At 36.0% G+C, this 25,845-nt stretch overlaps 2 protein-coding genes across 2 annotated transcripts in view; one reads left to right on the top strand and one right to left on the bottom strand.

Annotated features, from left to right (window-relative positions):
- The window catches only part of LOC114518826 (G-protein-signaling modulator 2-like), a 35,880-nt gene that overhangs the window by 557 nt on the left and 9,478 nt on the right, over nt 1-25,845 (bottom strand). Inside the window, exons 9-13 of the mRNA XM_028538826.1 lie at nt 23,284-23,345; nt 19,981-20,021; nt 19,430-19,510; nt 12,462-12,585; nt 395-489 (exon numbers count right to left, since the gene is read on the bottom strand). Coding sequence (XP_028394627.1) covers nt 395-489; nt 12,462-12,585; nt 19,430-19,510; nt 19,981-20,021; nt 23,284-23,345 — 403 coding nt within the window. The remainder of the gene's footprint in view (nt 1-394; nt 490-12,461; nt 12,586-19,429; nt 19,511-19,980; nt 20,022-23,283; nt 23,346-25,845) is intronic.
- Nucleotides 17,023-17,945, top strand: LOC114518827 (G-protein-signaling modulator 1-like). The gene is made up of 2 exons (XM_028538827.1): nt 17,023-17,162; nt 17,305-17,945. The coding sequence occupies exons 1-2, from the start codon at nt 17,088-17,090 to the stop codon at nt 17,455-17,457; spliced, it is 228 nt and encodes a 75-aa protein (XP_028394628.1). The 5' UTR covers nt 17,023-17,087; the 3' UTR covers nt 17,458-17,945.

The raw sequence follows: 25,845 nt of genomic DNA, 5'->3' as shown, positions 1-25,845 counted from the left end.
ATTATCTTGAAGGCCAGGTTTGTCCATCAGTTGAAGTGTGTTGTTATAACACACGCCAGCTCAGCTAGTTTGCATCCCGATTGAGATCTCAGTCAAGAGTTAAAAAGTTCCAAATGGTGAAAGGTATAGAGTGTACAATTAAGATTTATTGACTGATCTCGTCGGGAAAATCATGTTTTGTGGACCCTCGACCACCATGATTAGTGATTTCGGGTCCACAAAACATAATTTCCTCGTTTCCCTCGGGATCAGTCAATAAGTCGTAATTAATACAGCGCGAATTACCAATATGGTATACTATGGCACTTGCATGATAAAATTTCGATTGTTGCATATAGTATAACAGCGCCGTTCTAATAATTTATCTGTAATAATCTGCAGGAGAAAATCTTACCTGAGATTTTATGATCAACTCAAACATATCTTCTTGTGTGATTGAATTGACTTTGCGGCTTCTTCCAGCTCTACTGGACTTGCTTGCAATACGTGCTGCAAAAAATAGATAAGAGTTAAGTTTCTAGAGCCCAGAAGTTGGTGATTAAAGCCCCGTTTACACTACACTCAAATTACTGGTACGGCACGGCTAAAATGGGTACACATAATTTGAAGATTCGACCAGCTTTCAAAGACAAGACCCCTGAATATTCTGTATGCTTCAAACAATAATTTCAAATTCCGATCTAGAGATGAACTCTCAGCGGAAAACCAGCACACATGCATGAATGTTATAAGGAGGAAATGATATACTCTGAAAAGCAACAATTTTATATATTGCAACAAACAATATGTATCTTGCTTTCAGGTTTCATGCACCAATTTTTCTTCACGGACAAAATATAAAGCATTCGCGCAAAGCACGTTACACTTTCGTTGAAACAACCATTTCATTCCCCTGTACTAAACTGCTGTACTGTAACATACATTTGGTGTCGTGATACATAAGTGCTTTGTACATTTCGTTCCGGCGTGACACCAAACTAGCGCCAAAATCGCTTGCAATAAAATATGAATGACTAGTATGACTACTTTCCTTCTTATCTTTTAATTAAAATAAGACAAGCAACTGCAATGCAAACCGCAGTGGAGTGCGGCTACACAAAGGCAGAGAATAACAAGCGATAGGCGCGATAAGATGGACTGGTATTATGTAACTGCTATTGCCTTGCACTGGAAACGTCATGTTGTATATATAGAGATTGTGATATATACTGAGTATATATAGCTGTACGGTTTCTTTCCATTTTTCTCTTTGTAAAAGGATTTTAGGACGCTGCACGACTATTCACCAACTTTGATTGTCAAAATCATTATTCTAGTCTCTCAATGTAATCTCCCTTCAGAGAACTAAATAAGACCATGAAAGTACCAATGCTAGCATGCATGACTAGAAAACACATTCACACACGAATCGGTGACAAACCTGATCTCATAAGAAAGGTTGGACTATTTGCTGCTGATTGAGAAGAAGATATTGCACGATGGTCGCCGTCAATAACGTAGTCGTTGGTGCGTTTACCCTTGCTTTTATAAAAACGAGGCTTTGTCAATGATTCAAACGTTTCCTTAGATTTGTGGTAGTCTTCTCTGCATCCGTGTGTTCGGGATTGGATTTGAAGTTTGTAATTCGCGAAACAAAGCATTTTAACTTTTTCTTCTACTACATGCAGACTTCGCTTTTTGGTGAAAGATTCTGAGACAGCGACCGAACGCCTGCGTTTATATATTGCATGTTTAGATGATGCCACGTGCAGATGGACCTAGATTGCTAACTAATCATTTCATCTATAAAGTATTCAGATTAACAAGGAAAATTTCCAACGAGAATAACACAAACGAAAAAAACACACATAAAAGTCTGTTATCGATCGCACGTTTGAAAATTAATTTGTGAGTATCACTGAAATCCTACTGACTTAACTCTATAAGCGGGATAAATTGAACTGCATGTTTTTTTAGTTTATTCTAGCGAAAAACTGTTAGCTATATATAGATTTTATAGATAGATAAAAAATTACGCAATTGAAAACGCATTTCCACCGTAATTGACCTTGTCCTTGTTTTCTTATAATATAGATGTGTCTTACGACGGAGTTAGATTCATGGGAAGATTTATAGCTTTGTAGTATAGTAGTTTTATTGGCGTTTTATTTTATTAATTATGATATTCTACTAATGTCAAGGTAAATACTTTTAAATAATGTTCACATTAGGTATTAAATGAAGTCAATGAAATGTGATTACGTGAACTATGAATTAAGAGGGAGCTTAACTGCTTGACTGCCAAATCTACGAAGCGGACGTGACTTGAAACAGCCACTAGACTAAGTGTTCGAAACCCAGTTTTAATATGTTTTTATATTTACGTTTTCCAACACGGCTATGAATGTGTTTACCAAAAGCAGTCTAAAATTTTATTCCTCTTGTGAAATTGTGGAAATAACACAGAATTACTTCACGTCCGCGTCGTAGATTTGGTGAATCTTACGATCCCTATATTATATACACCGCCCAGGTTGATCCTGATTCATGAAAACAATGTTGTTGTTCACCCCATGCGAACTGTTTAAATCAAGTTTCCGCAACTTAATTATTAGTCACAGTTTATATACATGTATACATCACTTGATACTTTTTGAAAAACGATCAAACAAATTTTAAAACCATTTAGGAACTTATAAAACAGTTTACAATTTGAATTTTAACATTTGTTGACTGACTTTGAGACTATTTTTCAATACTCAAACACTGACTATATTTAGTCCCCAGGGTTTTAAAACTGTTTTTGTAGTAAAAGATTGAGAGATAGGGCCTAAATGGACAGACAGATGTTTTCACTAACGTAAACACGAAAAGAGGATATATTTTCATAATATTTAAAAATACTCATCATGTTGGAAAGTATTTTGACTAACCATATGACTAGCTAATGAATCGACATATATATTGTCTCCTATAATTAACTCATGCAGACTCCCTTATACAAAGAGTTCTACTTAAGGCATTAATATAAGACACTTATAAGGCATATAGTATAAGACAGTAAATCCCAAACTAATGCGTGTAAACATTATGTATGTATAGCAATGTTATATAATTTCTTCTGCTATATCAAAGAGATTTACATATATATATATAACGTTATTGCACATTAAGATGGAAAGATATACGTATCCGCGACCGCATGTATGCAGCTATAGCTGTGGTTTATACATGGATAAGTTGTGCAGTGATCGAATAGAACCGTCCTTTTACAGTAAAAAACCCTTTTTCATTTGACTTTAAGAATTAAAATATCTAAAAAATTCCGACAAAGAGATTACCTGTTTACCGCAAAAATTCAAAAGGTTAAAAAATTGAGGTAATTCATTTGCATATATATATTATATAAGATTTACTCTTATATAAGGCACTATCATTGGTATTACATAAGATTTACAGTTTAAGGGCTGTATTCCACGGTCGCATTTTTTGCACGTAGCTACGTCCATGCACTCACGTATAAAAGCAGGGCGTATAAGTGTAAAGGCTTAAAACCTTCTAAGTTGTTGTATAATTAATATAAAGCCCGCTGAAATTGACAAGCGAAGTAATGTAATGGGAATCTCTAATTGGGTCTCAAATTATACTATTTGTACATAATATTTTTTGGAGTTATATTATAATTTGTAAAAGAAATAGAAAACATTTTTTTCTGTGTTTCTATACAGTTATAGAAACACTTGTGGGAGTATGAAATAACGTGCATGAAAAATAATCTGTCTCGTGTAATAATTATATATTTCTTCTTCGCCCAAATGTTTTCTATTTTTTTATAGGAAATTTTTTTTTCGCAAGTCACAAAAGATGAAATGATTGTTTATCGATATTGCATCTTTTCTTATATAGCATAATAGAAATTATTATCACAAAGTGAAGCAACTTTTATAATATGCGAAGGACCTAGACCATGCACGAATGCAGGCTACTGAATGAACATCGCGGATAAGGTCTGTCCCGTATTGATAAGAAATTCAATTGCAATCTCATCAAATATGAAGCACCACGTAAAGAGATTAGAACGCAAAATTAAAACGTACGAAGTTAACCACAAACGTAGCTTTCGTTCAGTGTTCAACTTTAAGGCTGCTTTCCAGTTACGCGTTTTTCATACGCACGTAGACGCACGTAAAAGTCTATAAATCCTTATATATGTTACCTTTGAAAAAACTAAGTGAATAAATCGAAAGAACTTAGTTTTCCGCATGTTCTAGTATGCACTTGTAGACCTAGATGTTAAATAATAAAAAATTAGAAGCATTTAAAATTTTCCTGCGCGTACATGCGTATAAAAAACGCGTAACTGGAAAGCAGCCCTTAGGCGTCGCTATAAATGCACGAAATAAAGTTCACACGATTCCGGATAAGATTAAAAACGAATAAATATTTACATGCATTTACAGGGAAAGGAAGAAATTTGAAAACGCCGGCTGACGTAGCGAATGTATGTGTGGGGACAGGTCATCCGGATAAGGTTGAAAACGATTTAACAACGATAACGTAATAAACGTTATAACGTTTCAAACCCAGTCAAACACGTGAGCAAAACATGGCGAACAAACATTCTGTTTCATGCAATACTAAGTATTTTAAGGACGAGGAGATAATCCAAGAAAAGACAGAAAGACCTGTATTTTGGTCGATATAATGTTTCACAATTCTAGCCAATCAGAAGCAATATGCCTAAGCAATTTAATCAGTGATTTGACAGTTAGCCTAAAATACTTTGATGCTTCCGTTGCACAGAAGTCAGAAAGCACACAGAACGGCAGCGCATATACAGTGAAGAATGAAACCCCTTCGACGAGTGTATCTTGGTCATCTGAATATTGAGTTGACCCCAATGGAATTTTCTCTTAATAATGAGTGGAAATCATATACACATTTCAAATTCAAGCCAGGAAAAGTAGAGAAAAAATGTCGCCGGGTAATTGACACAACTTATCCTACACTTCTACATTTCTCAGCCACTGGAAATTCAGCCGAACCCAGATCTCCCCTAGTAAACGCGGTCACATGCATACAAATCAAACTACTCGTTGAATCACAAAGATCTGGATCTGAGGGTGAGCAGGGGGAGCTGCCTCATTGCTTCTAATAAGTTTGCTTTACATAAAAAGCTGGAAATTCAGCAAACGCGAGCTTCAAGAACAGCAACATTTAGGAACAGCAAAATGACGTAGAAAAAAAAGGAAGAACTTAAACGAAGCTCGACTGCCGATGTTTCTCTACAAGTATGTATCTACGCAAAAGTGTCATAGCTTTGTCGAAATCTGTCGCCTATGCCATCTCATCCTTCCAGCGTCCCTGTATTTGCTGATAACTCGAAAGAAAGCCTAAACAGCACTCAAACGATCCAACAACATCTATATAGCTAGGGATTACCGTTTAATATTCAAATACCGTTCAAATTTCGCCCAGTGGAAAACCAGCTTTAGCCGATATTTTTATTATTATTATTTTATTAATATTTATTATTTAATGATATTTTAGAACGGTGGCTCTTCAGGGCACTTACGCACGTGATTTTCAAGAGGCTGTTCGTGTTTACAAATTTACTATACAAATATATACCAATAAATTATCAACCCCCCTTGATATAATCACGATAGACATCGAAAATTCTATCATTCTAGAGAATTGTGATCGAGAATTAATTTTAACTTCTTGCTCATGTGGGAGGAAATGAAGAAAGGCAGTGAACGGGGTCAGAAATGTGCTTTACAAATTACGGGCAAAGATTGATTTTGAATCGGACAATGCATGGGTGCATTTCTACGAGATCCCACAATGACAATGTACAGATGACTTACTCATGCCTGAGCCTCTGGGTAAATTATTCCAGGCCGAAGCAGCTGCATAGCCTTTGTTTTTTTCTCCATGAAATTTGTATTAGGTTTATCAAGGCTGAAATCTCGGTTTTGCTACGGAGGTTATACCTTGAGTTTGTTTTAATATCAAACATGTTCGTTGTGGTAATTCATTGGCATTTTGTTATTCCTAATCTTATGCGTAAAAATAAGATGATTATAGACCAATGTTTCCTTTGCCTAATTATATTCTATAGTGATGTAACAGTGATTGATAGGATGAAGGTGTATGTGGTGTGGTCACGAGAGTGAGAGAGTTAGTTCGACTGTCACGCGTTCAGTGACTGAGCCGAGATCGTGAGCGAGAGGATGTAAATAACAGCAAGTGTTATATCTGACGGTTTGAGTGGTGGGATTCATTTGGGAAATCGTTATATACCTTTAGAAATCGTAATTTAGTTAAAATAAATATATAATTTGAAAAATCTGTGACTTGTTAAGGATCACATTTGGATGCAAATTCTCGCGACATTACCAGTAATTACGCGTGCTGCTCTGTTTTGCAATTTTTGTAATTTATCAATTCATCACTGCAATTGTCCCATACAAGGCTACAATAGTCGAAATATGGTAGAATAATGGCACTAAAGACTTTTGTCAATGTTGCTTTTGGAACCAATTTTCTCATTCCCCGCAACGTGCCAATGCCTTTTGAATTTTTTTTAATGTTTTCGATTTGCCTTTCCCAAGTAAGATGTTCATCTATATAACAACACCTAGAGTTTTAGAAAATCTTACTCGTTTAATTTTTGTTTTACCTACGTGAATTTCCAGCTCGTTTAAAATATTAGAGAGCTTTTGTCTAGATCCGATTACCATGTATTCGGTCTTTTTCCTATTTAGAGTGAGTTTGTTAGTCAATAGCCACTGGTGTATGTTCTCTAAGTCGTGGTTTAGGTAATACTGCATGGATTTTCATTGCCGTTGTGCCTTGTGTCGAAATATTTGTATCATCGGCAAGCATGCTAACCGCCGATGTCGACAAGCAATTTGGAAGATCGTTTATGTACATAAAAATAGTAATGGTCTGAGATTTGAACCCTGCGGTACACCACACATTTGTACGATTCTTTTATCGGATGTTTGATTAACTTTACAAATTTGAGCCCTATTACTATATTAGAGAGATAAGACTGGAACCATTTATGTATTGGTGTGATTATTGCCGTTTTAAAATCATTTGGAGATATGCCTCTATTTATAGACGTGCTGAATATTATTGCGAGTGAATATGCTATCATATCAGCTGAGTCTTTTAAACGTTAGATATTCTATCATATCCTGTTGATTTAGAAACATCGATAGAAGATAGGATTTTGTGAACGTCTATTACAGTAAGATTTTTCATCTGGAAATGTGAGTTATAGTAATACAGTTGGCAAGATATGACTCAGGCAATTTTGAAGATTGTTCCAGTACTAGCTAAATTGGTTCCAATTTCGTTGAAATAAGTATTTAAGGTATTTGACATGGATGGAGCATTTGTAAAACTTTGGTTTTCGTGCTTAACTTCAAAAATAATGGTCGTTTTTGTATTTTTTTTTCAGTAAGTTTATTGATTGTTTTCCACATCTGTTTTGGTTGGTTTTCGCAGTTGTTAATGGTGTTTGTAAAATAGTTGGCTTTAGTTCTTTTTATCAAAATGTTAAGCTTATTTCGTGCTTTTCTAAAAGCATCATGGATTTGTTTTGATCCTGTTTTTACTGCCTTTCATTTCAAGACGTCCCTCTGATGCATCAAGTTTTTAATTTCCCTGGTGATCCATGGGGCATGTTCACTTCTTACTTTCCTAGTGATCGGTGGTGCATGCCTGTCGGCCACCGTAACAAATATATGTTTCCATTCATCCCACATTTCATCCGGGTCATTCATTAATGAAATTGTTTGCAAATTAATTGCCAAATCTTGTTTGAATTCTGTCCAGATTTTCCTAGTGGAATCCAAAATTTCGCCTAGTGGAAACCTGGCTTTAAAAGGTAGGAACCGTTTCTACTTTTTTGCGGCGATTTTTTTCGCAAACAATCATCGAATCATGCACATCACCAGATTTCTGGTATCGCTTCGCGTCGCGCGAATAAATTCGCCTTGCAAATTGTGGAAACGGGCTTTACGCATGGGTATGGAATTGCTGCCTGAGAGGTTTCAGTGTTGCCAATCTCGTTCCTACTGAAATTCTCTACGAAGGCTGTTTGGGGCGAAGTTTATGGGATTCTCTACGAAGGGTCCGCCTTCGTTTATATTCAAAATATGCCGTCATTATCTGACCGCATTTCCTTTTTATAGTTATATGACCAATAACCTGCTCTCTGAATGGAACCTGCGTACTAAATTTGTTGACGATACGTCTGCTTTGGAGATTATCCCAAGAAACTCTATTAGCCTTTCAAACCATGCTGCATCCGATATACATAATTTTGCTATGTATCATAACATGAAGCTAAATCCCACTAAATGCAAAGAGATGCTCATAAATTTTCTACACATCTCAAACTTCTAACTGTTATCGAGCGAATCAAGACTAATAAGATCTTAGGTGTCATTATGAGCAACGACCTGAAGTGGAATTGCCACGTAGAATACATTGTTAAGAAAGCTAGTACGGAAGTTGTATTCTTTAAGAATTTTGCGAAGAGCTGGGGTCAACCAGAGTAATATACAAAAAGTATATCTAAGCACAGTACGCCCGGTGCTGGAATACGCTGTCCCTGTGTGGCAGGATATACCGGATTATTTGTCAAAAGCAATAGAAGTAGTGCAAAAAAGGGCACTCAAAATAATTTATCCAGAGACTGAGTCGTATTCGGAAGCTCTTAAACGATCACAACTACCAACCTTGAAAACAAGAAGAGAACTACTGAGTGTAGAATATATGAACAAGATGAAATGTGAGGATCATCCGCTATTTACATTATTACCAAAGTGTGCTGCCCGTAATCACAATTTCAATTTAAGGAAGATCTCTGAACAATTACATCTATTTAATTACGTTACTAATTGTAGAACAAAGAGAACACAATCCTTTTATACTTGTTCAAATATTTGATAAAGATTTAAATTTTAAATATTACATAATTCGTAATTCGTATCATGTAAATTGCCCAATAGAATATAGTAACATTGTGTAAATAGTAAGATCTTAGTAACTTTTATTGTAATATAATTGCTCAGTAATTCAGTTATTGTAACTGCAAGGGAGTCTTTTAATAAACCACACATATATATTGCATGCAGGTACAAGTGAAAGAATGTATAAAAGCTACCATAATGCAACGCGCATAGCAAAATCGAGATTTTCCCTCCTAATGTATAGATTAGGAGTGCTGCCTCGTTCGCCCGCTTCAGGCTCGCTCGCTGCGGCAGCAACAGAAGCTAGCTACCTTAGAAACAAGAACTGTTCAAAGTTACAAGAGCAATACAACGATGAGGACATTTCCTATAATATTAAAAGCTGCAAACTATGTTTTTACAACTACTTGCACGTGACCCCCATGTGAGAGATGAGATTTTTGAGACAGTCACGTGCGTAAGGTTCGCACTTCGCAAGCTTTCTGTAAACAAGCTTTTACATCTAGATGGATCGGATGCAACGCTCGCAATTCTGGGTGAAATCTTCCTGGCCCCTAAGTGTTGGGAGCCTTCTTAATATTGTAATTACCGTCACCTTTTACTACTTCTAAGAACGAATAAACCACATAACTACAAGAGCAATACAACGATGTACATCACGTGCGCAAGGTTCGCACGCAAGCTTTCTGTAAACAAGCAGAGTTTACATTTAAATGGATCATATGAAACGCTTGGGAGCCTTCTTAATATTGTAATTACCGTCACCTTTTACTATTCCTAAGAAAGAATAAACCACATAGTCCCGAGAAACGACAACAAACCTTCGCGTGATCTCACGAGGGAGGTTGCTGATAAAGCCGAGTGTGTTGCGTGTGGATCATCACGAATATAGAAAACATTGTAGTGCTGCAACAGAGGCTTGGCCTTGCTTTGGCATAACCCTTGTCCTAACTTTGTCTGTTCTTTGTGGTACTTTTTGTTTCTGTGCGACCGGAATCGGGTTTGAAATAGGAATCGTGGGAAAGGGAACAACATTTCGAGGCCTTTTCTTCGGCCTGCAGTTATCGGTGGCAACTTTTGAAATAATAACAGCCAGATTGTTTTTATATGCTGCCCAAACCTCACGTGCAGGTGAAACTAGATTGCTAACTAATCACTTGATCGTGAATTTTTAACCCGAAGACGAGATACGCATGAAAAACAAGAAGTTGTAGCATCTGCATGCCATATGTGTGTACGTTTGAATAAGTTCTCAAAATGTTAAGATGTTGTTTAATAACTGCATGCCTGTGGCTGTTGCGCTGGCCAGTTCACATATAAATATACAATTTGTTCCAAAAAAGTGTGCGATTGCTGTGAGAACGATTAATATCTCATTTATTTAATAGATGAAGGCAAAAACAATTTCACTCACGTGAATCGAGGTTCGAATTTGCACCTGCACGATTTAGAAGATATGGACAGACGTTTTACTAAGGAAGATATAGCCATGAATCATCGTCTTAGACTGGGGTCTGATAATTTTTAAGTATACATCCATAGTTCTGTGCATTGACCATTGTTCATTTGATGTAATAATGAAATTATTGAGCACAAAAGTGTCAAAACGCAGTTCATGTTATTGTCGATTTCACCATTGAGAATTCAAAAGACATATCTTTGATTGACATGTCTTTTGGATTGTCTATGATTTCACATAACTTTTCAAACCGCGGTTGCAAAGTTCGTCACGAAGTTCACAATTACTTTTCGAATGTTCGAAGCTCAAAACGAACTTTGAAGGTCAAGCTCGTAAATTCGAATAATCACGAAGCATTAAAATATACTGTAAATTAACTATGACTTATCAACGTAACTGCATACAATCAAATCAAAACAAAACTGTTTTAGCAGTAGTAAGTTGACTAAGTTTTGTTTGAAAAGGTATTTTAAAAAAAGTTTGTTTTGAACTTCGAACATTCGAAACGTAATTGCGAACTTTGCAACGAACTTCGCTACCCCGCTTTAAAAATTTATGTGAAATCGACAATAATTAAATGTGAAAAGTAATTACAATGGCATTTTTTTGGAAATTTATTCCTAAGATAGTGAATCGACTTTTTGAAGAACTGGGTTGAAAAAATCCAGAATTTTTTCTAATTTTTGAGTGGGTTCTTGACCATGAGGATTTCTGTCTTATCCCAGTCGAAGAGGTCGTCCAAAAATAAATTTATACCCATTTATACCCATATCGATTGACATAATTCCTGCAGTAGGGCCGTGTTCAAACAATCCTAAATGTCTCTTTCAGAAGAAAATTTTCGTTGGTCGAAAATTGACACTCTGTAATGTTTTTAAACAAAGTAACTATTTTTACTTTCTCAGAATTTGTTCTTTTCAACTGTTATTAACTCTGAAAGGAAAAGAATTGACAAAGCTTTCTTGGTGCTACTAAATAATCTTTTGATTTTATGCACTTTGGTTACGATCACTTAGTTTCTTCTCATACGATCTAGGATAATGGATGATGTATTGATGGTGAGTTGGGATGTCATCGCTACTTTTCAAGAGGAACAAACGCAAAGCATCTTCCAAAATGGCGTTAAAGTTGTCTGAGTGTGTACCATTCGATTCTCCTCTTTGGTACATGCATTCTGCAGGCAGAACAACAGATATAATGAACTTGTTTGTCAGAAAGCTCTCATTTCTAAGCTTTGTTGCTGGTCAAGATATCGATTGCCAAATCTTTCAGAGGAAAATCTTCCCTCCGACTCAGGAATGGTAAATCAGCATAGGTTTTTCAGAAGAAAATAATTCCGCTTGTAGGAATTTGTTGATGATATTCCGTAAAACGACGAAAAAATCTGCCCAATGTTCTTGCAACCCTCTCTTCGTAATATCCTTTTTCAAACAGACATTTATGCGGGGATACTCAAACAGCATTGTGGTAGAGAATGTAAATGGCTTGCATAATGCAATGAGAAAAAAAAGCACCTCAAAATCCCAAAGTACTCTTCATTCACATATGGCTTTTCCACACAATATATTTATAGAAATGAAATATTCGACATATCCGAGATAAGTCCTTATCTAAATATTGATCAAGATCAGACATTGGCGACACATCCGACAAAATACTTCAAAAGAATTCATGAGAGTGGTGTCGATGAGCAGGTGGAAGCAAAATCAAACAATGGAAACAACTTATAACTCGCAAACAGCAATAAAAAGTTTTGTCGTAACTGTCGTGAGCATGTCAAGGTAACTGATGTAATGGAATATTACTACATGTGTGCATGAGAGAGATTGGAGGCACCCCCCGTGGCATCACTAGTTTCGTAATTTTACCAATTTTGGTATGCTATTAATAGCTATGGTTATGCGTCGCCTTGCCCAGATATAGAAAAATATATAGTCTAACTTGGCTATAAGTGGTCCAAGGCTATACTGCCCCTCTTAGATAGAAAATAACTAAATAAAATGAAAATATATAGACTGCAATGCTCTTACCTCCATTTCCAGAATTCTTACTCTTCAAATTCGGCAGTTCTGCTCGTTGCTCCTCCATACGGTTGCCTTGACAACGGGATAGTAGTTCGAAGAAATTATCGTCAAGAACGTGGGTACTGGATGCCTGCAAAGAAAAAATGACGGATGCGATTTTAAAAAACAGATAATTTTGAAAAAAAGGTGGTGTTGAAATTGTTCAACGTTCTTTAGAGCGAAATATTTCTAGTTTCAGCCACACATCGGTTATACTCCAGCAAAAATAAAGGGAGCTATGACACCATTGTATAAAATTATTTTTGGTTACAAGGCCGCTTTATGATCACGAAAAATTTGGACTGTCACTCTGTTCAGCCTCGGGAAAGCTTCTGATGGACGCTTGTCTGTATAGCATATTGGGAGTGTTCTTAGGAAGTGTGGCATAACACTAATAATATGTACTGAATAATATGTTCATAGAGATGCAAATGATTTTGAAATGATCATTTTATTGAATTCGATTTTTAGATTTTTAATCTCTAATTAAATCTTGTGTGCACATAATTATTACAGCTGATATGCCAAATTCATTTACCATATAAATATAGAAACATTTTAATTATAAGATACCCAAATAATGTCGGATACATTCATTCTTGCATAGAAATGAATTACTTGTATATTTTTAATTGCACTGCGTCCTCTTTAGGAAATAACTCTGACTTTAAACTTAAATATATGGATATAACATGTGATTAGAATTGATTCACCCGTCAAATCAAACATTAGACCTTTTCGATAATTACGTCACAACATAACAACATCACAACGTTTTAATTTAGGACCAACTTACATTAATAATTAAATGGATTTCAAGTTTTACTCTCACGAACCATGTGCAAATGTGCAAAACATCCTTCTTCAACACATCCATGAAAAATATTTTTGGGTTTTTGACCAATAAATTTAAAAATAAGCCATAAAATGAGAACGAGGCTAAAGGGCCAAGACCGCGAGCTTCGTTCCCGCGTTATGGCTTATTTCCATATTTATTAATCAAAATGAAATATTATTTTTCATGGGTCATAGCTTGTGAGAGTACTACTTGAAATCCATCTCATTTAAGGTGGTTCTAAACTTAAAACGATAATGTTGTGACGTAATTGCCGAAAAGGTCTATTAGCATGTTGATCCGTTATAATTTGCATTACATAAAGTAGCGCACGTGATCATAAATATGATCATTGATCTTTCATGTATAAAATATATACATTACATTTGGTATATATTTTACAATTTATACATGAGAGATAAACGACGATTTTTTATTAATGATTGCACGCACTACTTCATGTAATGCAAATTATAACGGATAAAAAAACACATTTTTGGGTAATCTATGAATTGAGTGGTGATAAATGTAGTTTTGTGTTTAGAGTTCCAAAGTGAGTTCAAACGTTGAAGGTAAATGATTCCGATGCAGACGTTATATAAATGACACTAGAGGAGGCATGGATTCTTATGATAATAATGAAAAAATTGCCGAAATATTAGCTCAAGTCTAAAAAACAATGTAAGAAATGAATCACGCACTTAAATCAAAGCACATTAGCCGCAAAATATTACCGCCTGTAAATTTACTCTGGGTTGTGACCTGCGGAGGAGGGGCAATAGTAAAAGTCATTATTATATTCATCTTGAAATCACTGGTGTTTTCTACAACCTGATTGATTATTAGCAAAGTGATTTCAACATGAGAAATGAACGAGGTTCATTTAAAAATTGCTAACGCCGTAGTAGTAGACGAGCAGCAAAATTTTTTTGACACAAGCTCAGGTTTGCATATAAGAATAAAAAGGCATTTAAAGAGTAAATTCGAAAGAAAATTTAGCTCCGAAACATTGTAAAATTGCCCTAACCTTTGAAATTATCTACTTGGTTGAGATTAATTTGTTTTGATTTAGAAGAATATAATAAAGTAGTAATTGCACTTCGTGTCGTGCAATTTCGGTAAGAATTCAAGCAAAATTCATACAAATCGCATTTCTGCTTCGTGGCCGAGTGAGTCATACGCCACTCAGTGTGGTTACAATTACTAATCTACGGCAAACGCCTTAAGTATACTTTTCAGTGATGACATGACATTTTGCAAGCAGTTGTTATATTATTGTTACATGATTTGGCCTCTAATATTGTATGTAGACTTTTTATCTTTCTTGCATCATGTTTAGAATTTGTTACGTTTCCTGTGAATGTCACGTCTGTTTATCCGTCCCAGTGTATTTGCGGGATAAATTAAGCAATTCATTTAACATCTTGAAGTGTTTTCATAATGCAAGAAACAAACAACTGAAAAGTTGTATATTTTACTGAGAACGGTCGCGTCCGAAATATCATCCGCAGGTGGTAAGCTGGAAACACCATCAATAATTGATAAGCTATCATTAGACCTCATTCCCACAACTGTGTTTCCACAACATTTACCACAATCGTATCATCTGCGTCAATGTCTCAAGTGAGTCTTGTACAAAAGTGCGCAGTTCAATAACTTGACAACATTGCATTCAGACTGATTAGGTCAGAACATGGTTTGAGCGTTAAAAACATACTTCGGCAAGGCGGTCTGAAAAATTTTTCTTCGACTTCGAGAAAATATCCTTTAAAATACCATTTCTAGAATTTTGGAAAATTTTTCGCAACCTGATGGGAAGTTGAGAATAGTTATACACTCATTCTTCCCTTTCCTAAAATAGGGATAATAATTCCCCCCTCACGTCTTCAGTACCAATGCCTTATTTGGAAAAAGATATGCAGAATAATGTCACGATTTATTTACTACGCACAATGAGTCAACACTTCCTATATCTTCAACGCTCACGCATTAAACAGCTAGGGTCCTTAATTGAAAAGTATAATATTGATTAGAAGTCTCGCTAATACTCTAAACCATGCAGCTAGTTTTTGATGATTATAAAACACTTCAAAATAAGATCCGAAAAGACTAACCATGATCCGAAAGGACTAACCATGCATTATTACGTGTACCCCCTTATGTCTTATCCATTAAAATCATTGGTCTAAATTGCTGCTCCTAAAAGATCGCCTGCCGCCTCAAAAGGGCTTTTCGCCCCAACTCAGTTTTCATAAATTGTTTGTGCGAAACCGTGCAGTACGCTGTCAGATTTTACAACAGCACGTCTTGGTAACGTACACGATCCACTGTTAGTCAATGTTTCCCTCGATCTAGTCTAAATAAGACAAGATGCGTGCAAAAACAATATACATAGAAGTTATAAGAGTGGAGGAGACATTTGAAAGCAAAATGAAATATAAAGCGAATGAAATATACAGACTCATCTAAAAATTTAAAGTATATATTTTCACACATACCTAATTCTATTTGCAGTTATAATATGGTTTTGACTCGCATTAGAAGTTGTGACTGTGAATAAAGAATGCACGAGCGCTTCCCAGCATGAAATCAACGTATAATATTGAAAATATTTATAAATTAACATATTCTGAAAACTGTTATCTTCTCGCAGAAGTATCCTTTGAACGCGACCAAAGATGTGATCCGAGCATCATGACCCGGACAAGAGAGTTGCCAATAATAAATCATGCATGATCGCCGGATTTGATTGACATTCACCTCAATCACCACAATCGCATTGCATGGGATTTAGAAAACATGTCCTTATGCAAGTTCTTATAGAACAGCATAAAACGTACTTCATGCAGTAGCAGTACATGTCAGAACAATCGAGCGAAAACGTTATGGCAAGGCTAGATAAAGTAAAATGAAATCACGTGACTCTACCATCACAACACCTGAAGTGAAGGGTCGATGACATTAGGTATAAAAATGCAACCCAGCAAAAGCAAACTTAAAGAAAAATTATGAACAGGATTCACTGAGGATTGAGACACTTAGTGTTGAAACTAAGTTATGTCACCGACCTGTGTAGTTTATTATTCGCAAAATGATCCATTAAATTATCACGCCCTATTGATTTTGTATGCGCTAGCTTCCATGGAATTCTACAGAAACACGAAGCGAAACAATTCCTAACGTCACGCGTTTCCATCCATAACCACAGGACTCGATCTTCGCTTCCCCGAAACCCCAGGTTGACATGTTTCATACGAATATCTCCAACGTTGAAGTGGTCTTGATGCAGCTCGTCAGCCACAATGATCGTAAGGCTCGTTTGATTTACGAGGCTTGCAACTTAATTATTAAAGAAACGAGGTCATCAAGAAACCCTTATTTAAGCAAACTCGATAAGAAGTGATCATTCCCTACTGTGTAAACTGTCTCTTACACATAGTAATAAAACAACAGCCGAGATTATACCATGGCCCTATTTATACCCATGCAATATTCTACAAATGTTTTTCCACAATTTTTGTACATGGCCATTGTGCTCTGTAAACGTCACATGTAGTCAGCACGTGTAAAAGAGATCAGTTCTTCAAAAACATCTGGTTATCAGTAAATCAGATCACAACTACGCATTAGATATGGAACAGAAGAGACTAGGGTGCCGCTCGAGGCCAATATAAAGCGGTTGGGCCGCGTGCTTCGCTCAATTGAGACGAAGCCAAGCCAAGCTCAAGAAGACACGAAAAGAAACAAAATATTTGAAGATGGGTTTCGTTACTTTTGTATGCAGACAAGATACAAAAGCAAAAGCCATGTTCAAGCTTATTGAAAAGCTACAAGTAAGTATAATACATTTGAATAGATAGTGTTCCCCTATCTCTTGGCAGAAAGAAAGGAAAATACAAGCTTCTATACGATAACTATTTCTGAGGGAATGTTACTAAAGGAAGCATATTTCTAATATCGTTCATCTTCTTTCAGGAATACCGTTTGAACGACCAAAGATGTGATCCACAAATTATCGCCAAGACAAGAGATGAACAGTTCTTCGAAATGATATTCCACTATCAGTCAAAGAGGATGAACGAACAACGTGCAGAATTGCCAAACAAAACTCCAACTGAGGAGGTTTGAGAACAGCGAGAAGTATATCTTCTTTATGAAATTCTTCGCAAAAACGATGAACAACCAATCGAAAGAAATGCAGTTGTAACACGAACGAAAGGAGAAACATGAAATGCTGTGTACGACATAAACACTGTCGATTTAATGCGCGGCTGGAAATAAAGTAAAGTCGCCACTGGGAACAATTCATCACAAAATACTAATGTTACACAAAACTGATGTTAAATTCATATATAAAGAATGTTATTAGCTGAAATCTAGTCTCAAGATGCAGAGCAAGATTAGCAAATAAATATCGTAAAATAAGGTTCCTTAGTATAAATTTACTGTTAAATTCACCTGATCACGCATGGTGGAATAAGAAATTTGAAAATTATTGTTAGACGCTAGTTCTTTATATATTCTGTAAAACAACATTATTAATATGAATATATTAATGTATATTAACGTATAAAATGTAACGTATGATCTTGGTAGAAACGGTTAGGAAATATAATACTATGTTTGAATAACAAACGTTTGTTCATGTTGAGACAACGGTACAAGTTTTCTATTATCTAACGATCAAGTAACGGACTATTTTCCGTCTGCCCATGAGCCTTTGGCGCATTATAATCTACCCTAGTGCCAGGCCTCTGTAAGCGCGCTCTAATTAAAATCACGCTGTTCAATTATAAAATTGACTCCGCTGAAAAAATGCACGATATAGGGGTGTGTCAAAAAAACAACTTCAGCGCGCTGTTCTATTTGATCCATGAGCACAATTTTTGAACATGGAATAACAAAGAAATTGTAGAAGTTTGATAAAAAAATCATGCTAAAATCGCAGATTTGCTGGCCGTCGTAAATACCGAAAACCCATGCAAGTAAACAATCAATTTCATGAAGCTATAGTAATTATAATTACATCGAGCGATAAGGTCAGACCACATGCACACATGTTTATACATGGGAAAATATAAATACATCTTCCTAACAAAAACAAAAAGTTACGATAAATCATTGTTGGTTTGTGTTTTCCATATAATTTTTTTTTATGTGCCTGGATTATTTAGTGCATGGGATGAATAAATGGTGTTGTTTACGAAATGTACATACACCACGAAAAATTCAGGCGCCATCATATATGCGCATGCGCAAAAATAGCGTCGCATTGAGAATAAAAAAACATTGAAAGAAAATACATTGCCATATTCTGAGGCACATATTTTGTTTATTCAAACAAAATGGCTAAACATAGGAACATCCTAGAAGTATCCTTCCGTGGGCAATAAATATATATATTTGTTGTATCTTTGACTTATACGAGTTCTAAGTGAGGAGACGGTCTTCGCTCGTGCAATATTCACGTGTAATTAAAACTGTGGAGTAAATAGTTTCTTAAAAAAATATTATCTCATATAGCAAAGTAATAACAACTCGCAAATGCAAGATAGTGCACAAAGATTCATCCTATAAGACCTGTAAGACTATTTTCGTGCAAGAGATGACTGAGACGCACGCACAAAGACATTACAGACGAACAATTCTTTAAAATGGTATACAAAACATGCAACGTCACTCGAGGATATAATTGTGAAACGTTTTAGGAATGGAAAGTCTCTAAATTACTATGCCATGCATACATCGAAGTTTCAGTCCAGTGAGATAAAAACGGACCTTATAACGAGACAAAGGAATTGCATGGCACGATACAGGAATAACTAACCCTGCATGGAAGCAGACTAAAAAGACGGCGAATTTTGTGCAAAATAAACGAACAAGCATGCAGTTTTAAGAGGAAAAATCCAAATGGGAGTTGCGTATTCCAAAGCATGTCCAGAAAATTTTGAATTAGTCAAAAACTATCCCCAAAACTAATGGGGTTAATTTGACTTTAATTTACGGTGAGCTAGCTAGCACGCTTTTATGCCGCGCTTCAACCCGTTCAAGCTACCGGCGCGGTATAGCAACAACAAAAAATATCAACAAAATATCCTACCTTCTGTATATTAGTCGGCATCTCGACTAGAATTTGGGAGGTGTCGGCTACAGATTTAGTTCGTCGAGATGCTGGTGGTACCTTGATAATTGCAAGAAAGAAAACATTGTAATAGTGATGGTGTTACCTTGATGATTGCAAGAAAGAAAACATTGTAATATAGTGATGGTGTTAACGATGAGGGCCCAAAATAAGCTTGCAAAAATATCCTTCAGACCTCGTACATGCATGCATGCACACGAGTTTGAAAACCGAACAAAACCCAAGATCGTGTTAAGGCATGTTTTAATTTACACGATACTATAACTTGATTTGACTTGGTTGATTTGATGTGTAATTGGTAAAGCATTTGGGTATATATATAGAGGAAAAGCGAGGAGCATTTCGAAATTTTGAAACCACAAACTCTCTACGTTTTGACCTAAATATCGTCGTCAGGAAAGTCATACATACTTCACACCAATTCTCCTGACAAAGGTTTGAGATGTTTTGCCTCCTTTTTTTTGTAAAATACACGTTGATAATTATTATCATAAATTATACTTCCTTACCTCGCTTGTAACGTTTGCCTTAGAATGCCTTGGTGTGTTTTCTGCAATAAACATGTTATATATAATATTAAAATCAGGTAGACATATTGGAATAGCCATGCAGGTAAATCAATTATGATTTTTTGCACTTCACTGGATGCAGGTAAATTCTAGAGGTTCAAAGGGTCTTAATTTCGAGTGGAATTCTCGAACACACTTCAAATTCAAGCCAGGAACAGTTGATGGAAAGATGAGTCAACTATCGGTCCTCCGGCAGGAATCGAACTTACGCTTTTGCGTAAACAGTTTCTTAAAAAAAATTGGCAGAGCGTTGCATCGGCATCGCAATATGCAAAGTTCCTTGCTTGAGTTTTTTAAATCTGATTGGATGATCGATTTTTTCACTGGTAGAAAAATTTCGTTCACAGATTTTGATTACAGATGAAAGATTTATTTATACACACGAATTTTAATTACGTCAAAAAACATTTTAATCAGCGTAAAAAGAGAAATTTCTTTATCTTTTCAACAAAGAAATAAGGAATTCTGATAAATCCTCGCTTGTTTGCCGCGGTAGCCGAAAAAAAATGTTTTCGGCATTTAGGTGGATATCTGTATAAACATTTTTAAAGATGGCGTCAAAATACATGCATTTTTTTGCAAATGTTTAATTTTAAGACAAGATAAAAACAGCAATTAATATATATGTTTTGACGCATAAAATTCAATTTTTGTCGCTATAGTTGTATCATTGTGTTTAAAAACTTGTCATTTTCAAACAGATCTCTATATAAGCCATTGCACTGACGGCATAATCCCTAATATATAGTTGCTCTCCAGATGCTTATATACTTGGCTTAATCAAAAGCATTGTTATGTACGAGATAAAGGTTTAAATGGCGGACAAAAACAATCAACGAAGCGCTATTTCTTCACTAACTAGTTAATGTTTTTATATTTTACTAAAATTTACATTACTTGCAAAAACGACGCCACGTTTTAACGTGTCTTCCAAATGCATACTGCAATACCTATACAGGTAATTCCAGTTAATTCAGTCCATACATAAATGCATGCATGGTTGGTTCGTTTGTATGAAAATTGTCTGCTCATGAACGTCTTATAATTTTTGAAGAAAAAAAGAATATAATAGTTTAGTCCATGACCATATGAACACGAGTGAAGTAGTTTTTTGAGATTGTTATTAAAAAGAAAGAAAATACACACAAAATAGATGTGGATGGAAGGTCCAGACATTTTGAAGGAAGAGGAGTCGACTTGGCCGAAAAAGTTACCAGGAGATCACATAAGAGAAGACACAGAGTGCGACGAAAAACGATTATCTCCTCCTTTGCAACAGATGGTGCGAACTTGGAAAATTTTCTCGTTGGAAAATCGTCTCACGCCAGAGAAGTTTTCAAGTTTATCTCGCCTGTTACGCGTGACAGCTTGGGTAAAACGTTTCTTGACGAACTGTAAACTTTCGAACGAGCAACGAATGAAAAGTGGCGTCATTACACAGAACGAAGTCTCCGACGCTGACACTTACTGGATAAGAAAAGCACAAACCGAAGTGTTCCCAAACGGTGAAAAAGCGGAACGTCCGATTAAACTACATACAGACGAAGTCCTGGTCTCTTGCGAGTGAACGGACGACTACGATTTGCCAACGACCTTGCGTACGACGCCAAACACCCTATGATATTACCAATATTACCAATAATACAATTTACCAATATTACCATCCACTAACGTCCCTAGTCATTGTGAGCGGCCACATGAAACTTGGTCACAACTCAGGAGTGGAAAATCTCTTCGCTGAAGTCAGTTCACGCTTCTGGATCGTAAAGGGCAGACGAGCAGTACGAAATATCGTTGAATAGTGTATAGGATGTCGGAGAGTTAAGGCAAAATCAACAGGACAAAGAATGATCCCCTCCCAGAGTCAAGGCTACAGTTACCATTACGAGCGTTCGAACGCATCGGAACTGACTATGGCGGACCATTATTATATACCAAGCAGGTGCGACGTAGACCAAGGGCAAAAAGGGCAAAAAACGACAACCTGAAGAAATCAAAATCATCGAGTGGAAGTTCAACCCTCCAGCAGCCCCTCATTTTGGGGGGGGGGGGGGTATTCGAAGCGATGATTGAAAGCGCGAAGGTATTAAGAGCAATTGTCGGTGAAGCAGATATAACAGATGAAGAGTTTCATACGGCAACGTTTGCTGTCGAGGGACAACTCAATTCACGGCCGATTACATACGTACTGAAGTTCCGACCCACATGCATGATTTGACTCCATGTATGCACTAACCCCAAATTAATCATTTCATCGTTGGTCAACTGGGGGGACAATTCGCAGCAGAAGCGGTCGATGAAGAGGAATACGTGAAGCCAACAAAGCGATGGCGTCGAGTGCAGCAATTGATTGGTCAATTTTAGAAAAGATGGATTAGAGAATTTCTTCCAAGCCTGAACATTTGAACCAAGTGGTTTCATCGGAAAAGAAATTTAAAAGAAGGAGACGTATTTGTGGTTGAAGAAAATGCTAAAAGAGGAGATTGGCCAAGCGGACTAACAAATTCCTTTAGTTTTCAAATTTCAAATTCTGCATCTTTCCTTCATGCAATCCTTGATATAATAGCTGTGATACCGTGGTTTTCGACATAGGAACTGTTATCAAATTTAAAAAACTATTCTCAAACTTTGCCTCAATAGATTCAATCCCTTTATCACCTCGATATTTTGATATCATTGGCTATGAGTTTGTTGATTCAGAAGTGTGATCTGTCTGAGAGATTATTGCCAGTACCTTGACACTTTTGACGGAAGGAATTACAGAGTTATTAACAATGACCTTATGGAAAGATTATCAAAATGATCTCAGAAATCGGATATTCCAATTAGGGAACACATATCACGTGGAAACCAGAGAGAAAGGAATTTGTAATGTTTCAGATCACCTTTTGTGTATCGTAATATCACTTGTCATCCCTCAGGCGATTAAACTGATATCACTTTACTTGACATGTGATAATATAATAACATTTCACAGCCATTCTGCTAAATTATTACCTTATTCAAAAAACCCCCAACTTTTGCATTGGTTGAAAAAATTAAGGGCGGCTATTGAGCTGGTGCGTGCTGTTTTTAAGCGGGTTGATCACATCGGTCGTACATACAAACGTTTTGTATTTCATATAAACAATTTTATCGATCTTATTAACCGTCTGACTGCAGTAATTAGGAAGCTTTCCCCATCAGTTCTCATGAAGACACCAAAACTAAAAATAAACAGTTATATAACGTGCAACACTGTACCTTTTTGATATGTCTGTGAACTGCTAGCGCTGGACTCTCCTGACGTGAAAGAAGCACTTCTTCTGAAATGGAAAAAGGAAATTGAACACAGATCCCGCTATGCGCTATAATAGGCCGCTATTATATGATTTATATCACATTTACGTCTACGAAAACGACGATAGTTAGGAAACTGAACGCATGTTGAACGATTTCGATTTCGATAGACTTTCTAGAAAGCTGCTTGTTATATTAGCCGTCTACAGTGGTAAGAACAAGTTATCGACATACGAAATAAGACAGGCGATATAAAATACAAGGAATAAAACCACATTCAAAGATACACGCATGTTACGCAAAACATAACCGGGATGAAGGAATCAAAGCGTGGTAAAATATACAAGTGATGATATTAATATTAAAATTTATACTGCGTAAGATCATTCATATTTCATGATTCTCATAAATTATACCTAACACTCGATGTGGATCGCGTCATTCGCGTGAGGACATTCTCTGAACATCACTTACTTTACTTGATTATGTTTTTCAATATTTTCTCGGGCAATAATTTGATACTAAAGCACTCGCTTCTAGCCATATGTGTCGCCCTCCGTCTGATGTTTATTATACGTGTAAAATTAGTGCTATAGATGCTATTGTATTAATCAAAAACAAATGAAAAAATCCCGATTGTTATCAGCAATGTAAATATCACGCGGTCCCGAAGACGACTAACAAGAAATGCAATTCGATCACATGTAATACGTTTATGTATACTTAGGATCTAACCTCTAAAGTTTTGACCTCTTTAAAATATTTTAAATGATTTAAAGCCAGAAAGTATAAACAAATTCCGGTGTTTGAGGCGAATCAGGCGATCACTCTATATATATCGGAAAAAACAGAGCTGCATCGCGAACATAGCCGAGATACGAGGTTAGATTATTCTTTGGTAAGGATCAAAAAGAAATTAGAATGACTAAGTCCAATTTCGGGATAGCATTTTTATTGTGCATGAAGTATATAGTCGCCTAATTAACAAATTATCGTTAAAATGCATAGAATTAAGGTCCAAAGACCCAGACGCTAATCTTCCAATAATAAATTTCATTTATACTGATTATAGAGTGAAAAATGTAGCATCCAGTTACATTGGCTTTTGTTCCGGTCATCAGTCGCTGAATTACACACCAATGACCAATTGTTTTTTATGAAGATGGCGACAGGAACTTTTCAGTAAGAAGAAAACGATATCTTATCCTAGTGCATGCAGCTGTTTGTACTGCAGAATAAATTCATACAAAACTGAAGAACAATATCACACTTCCCAGTGGTAAGTGGTAACACTCATACCCAACTGGAAGTTATTCACGTAATTCTTTAATGTTGAACAACTTTCTTCCTCTTATAGTAATTTACATCGAGTTGAAAGGAATGCGAAAATTCAAATTGAAAACATCCAAACTGATTAAAATAATTCATCAGTAAAACAGATTTATAACACATGGCTTATGGCTATTTTTAAATGTGTTTGTCTGATTTAGAAAATTGAGAAGCCGGCAAGATAATTTTACTTGAACTAGCTAGAAAAAAGCAGTCATTTTAAGGGGGACACGTTCTATTAAAAAATAATCATTCAACTTCGTTTTCCTGGAAAGTGAATGTACCTTGCCCCAAATTCTATCAAGCAAAAAAATTAATTCCACCTAATAAATTCGACCAATACACGGCATTCTTGTGAATGACAGGGTTAAATGGAATTAGTATTAGCCGCGGTTAATGTGTTTGCTTTTTTCTGCATGAATGAATGAAAAAAAATGTCTGAACGGTTCATAATTATGGAAAACGCCAGATAAGATTTCTATGATAGGCATACAGTGACTTTTTGTACAACCTGCTTCCATTCATGGAATCATGCAGTCAATATCCTTAACATCCCCTTAATAAATTTCCTGTCACATAACCATGAAGGCCCATAATACCACTCCTTATTTAAAGGTTGCATGGGTTGCTCAAGAGGGCTTTGTAAAGGGAAGAATAAAGAGTTTACGTTATGATGTTAATCTCGTGGCTTAGAAGCAAAGAAATTTTAAAACCTTGAGGTGTTTACGTAACTCCTGAAAATACGGGTACGATTCACTCTTCAATTCCGATGGGGTTTATTATGTGACTTTTAAAGACCCACAGTCAATCATAATTCTCCATAATTCTCCATAATGTACATCTGTTTATAATTTACCAACCAAGATATAATTCAGGGGCATAAATAGCAAAAAGCAGTTGGGGGATATGAAGATTGTAAAGAAGGTTGAAAAGCAATCTAAAGCTGGTTGAACTCTACTTGAGTCATCGTCAACCCATAGTTCTTTATATACAAACAATACGAAATAAAAATCAAGGCCGCTATCAACATTGAAAGGATATAATTTTACCGCATAGTGTATTGTTTAGATTATACGTAATTTTCCTTGGTTACATTATGGCCGGCTTAAAATTTGCTATCTCAAGGACAAGTGGTTCTAAAAACCAAGCGAAATCCAATGTTCCTGAACAGAATGTGTTATCATGGGTCGTGGGAAA

Source organism: Dendronephthya gigantea, unplaced genomic scaffold, assembly GCF_004324835.1.
Source record: "Dendronephthya gigantea isolate DGI-Jeju-01 unplaced genomic scaffold, DenGig_1.0 000012F, whole genome shotgun sequence".
In the NCBI taxonomy this organism is placed as follows: Eukaryota; Metazoa; Cnidaria; class Anthozoa; order Malacalcyonacea; family Nephtheidae; genus Dendronephthya; species Dendronephthya gigantea.
The sequence above is the reverse complement of the archived record's forward strand: the minus strand, read 5'-3'. Positions and strand labels throughout refer to the sequence as shown.

What these genes read in the sequence shown, in the direction of transcription:
- LOC114518827 (XM_028538827.1), top strand. Translation starts at nt 17,088, where the DNA reads ATGGGTTTCGTTACTTTTGTATGCAGACAAGATACAAAAGCAAAAGCC. An exon ending in AGCTTATTGAAAAGCTACAA is followed by an intron (nt 17,163 to 17,304) that starts GTAAGTATAATA and finishes ATCTTCTTTCAG; the next exon opens with GAATACCGTTTGAACGACCA.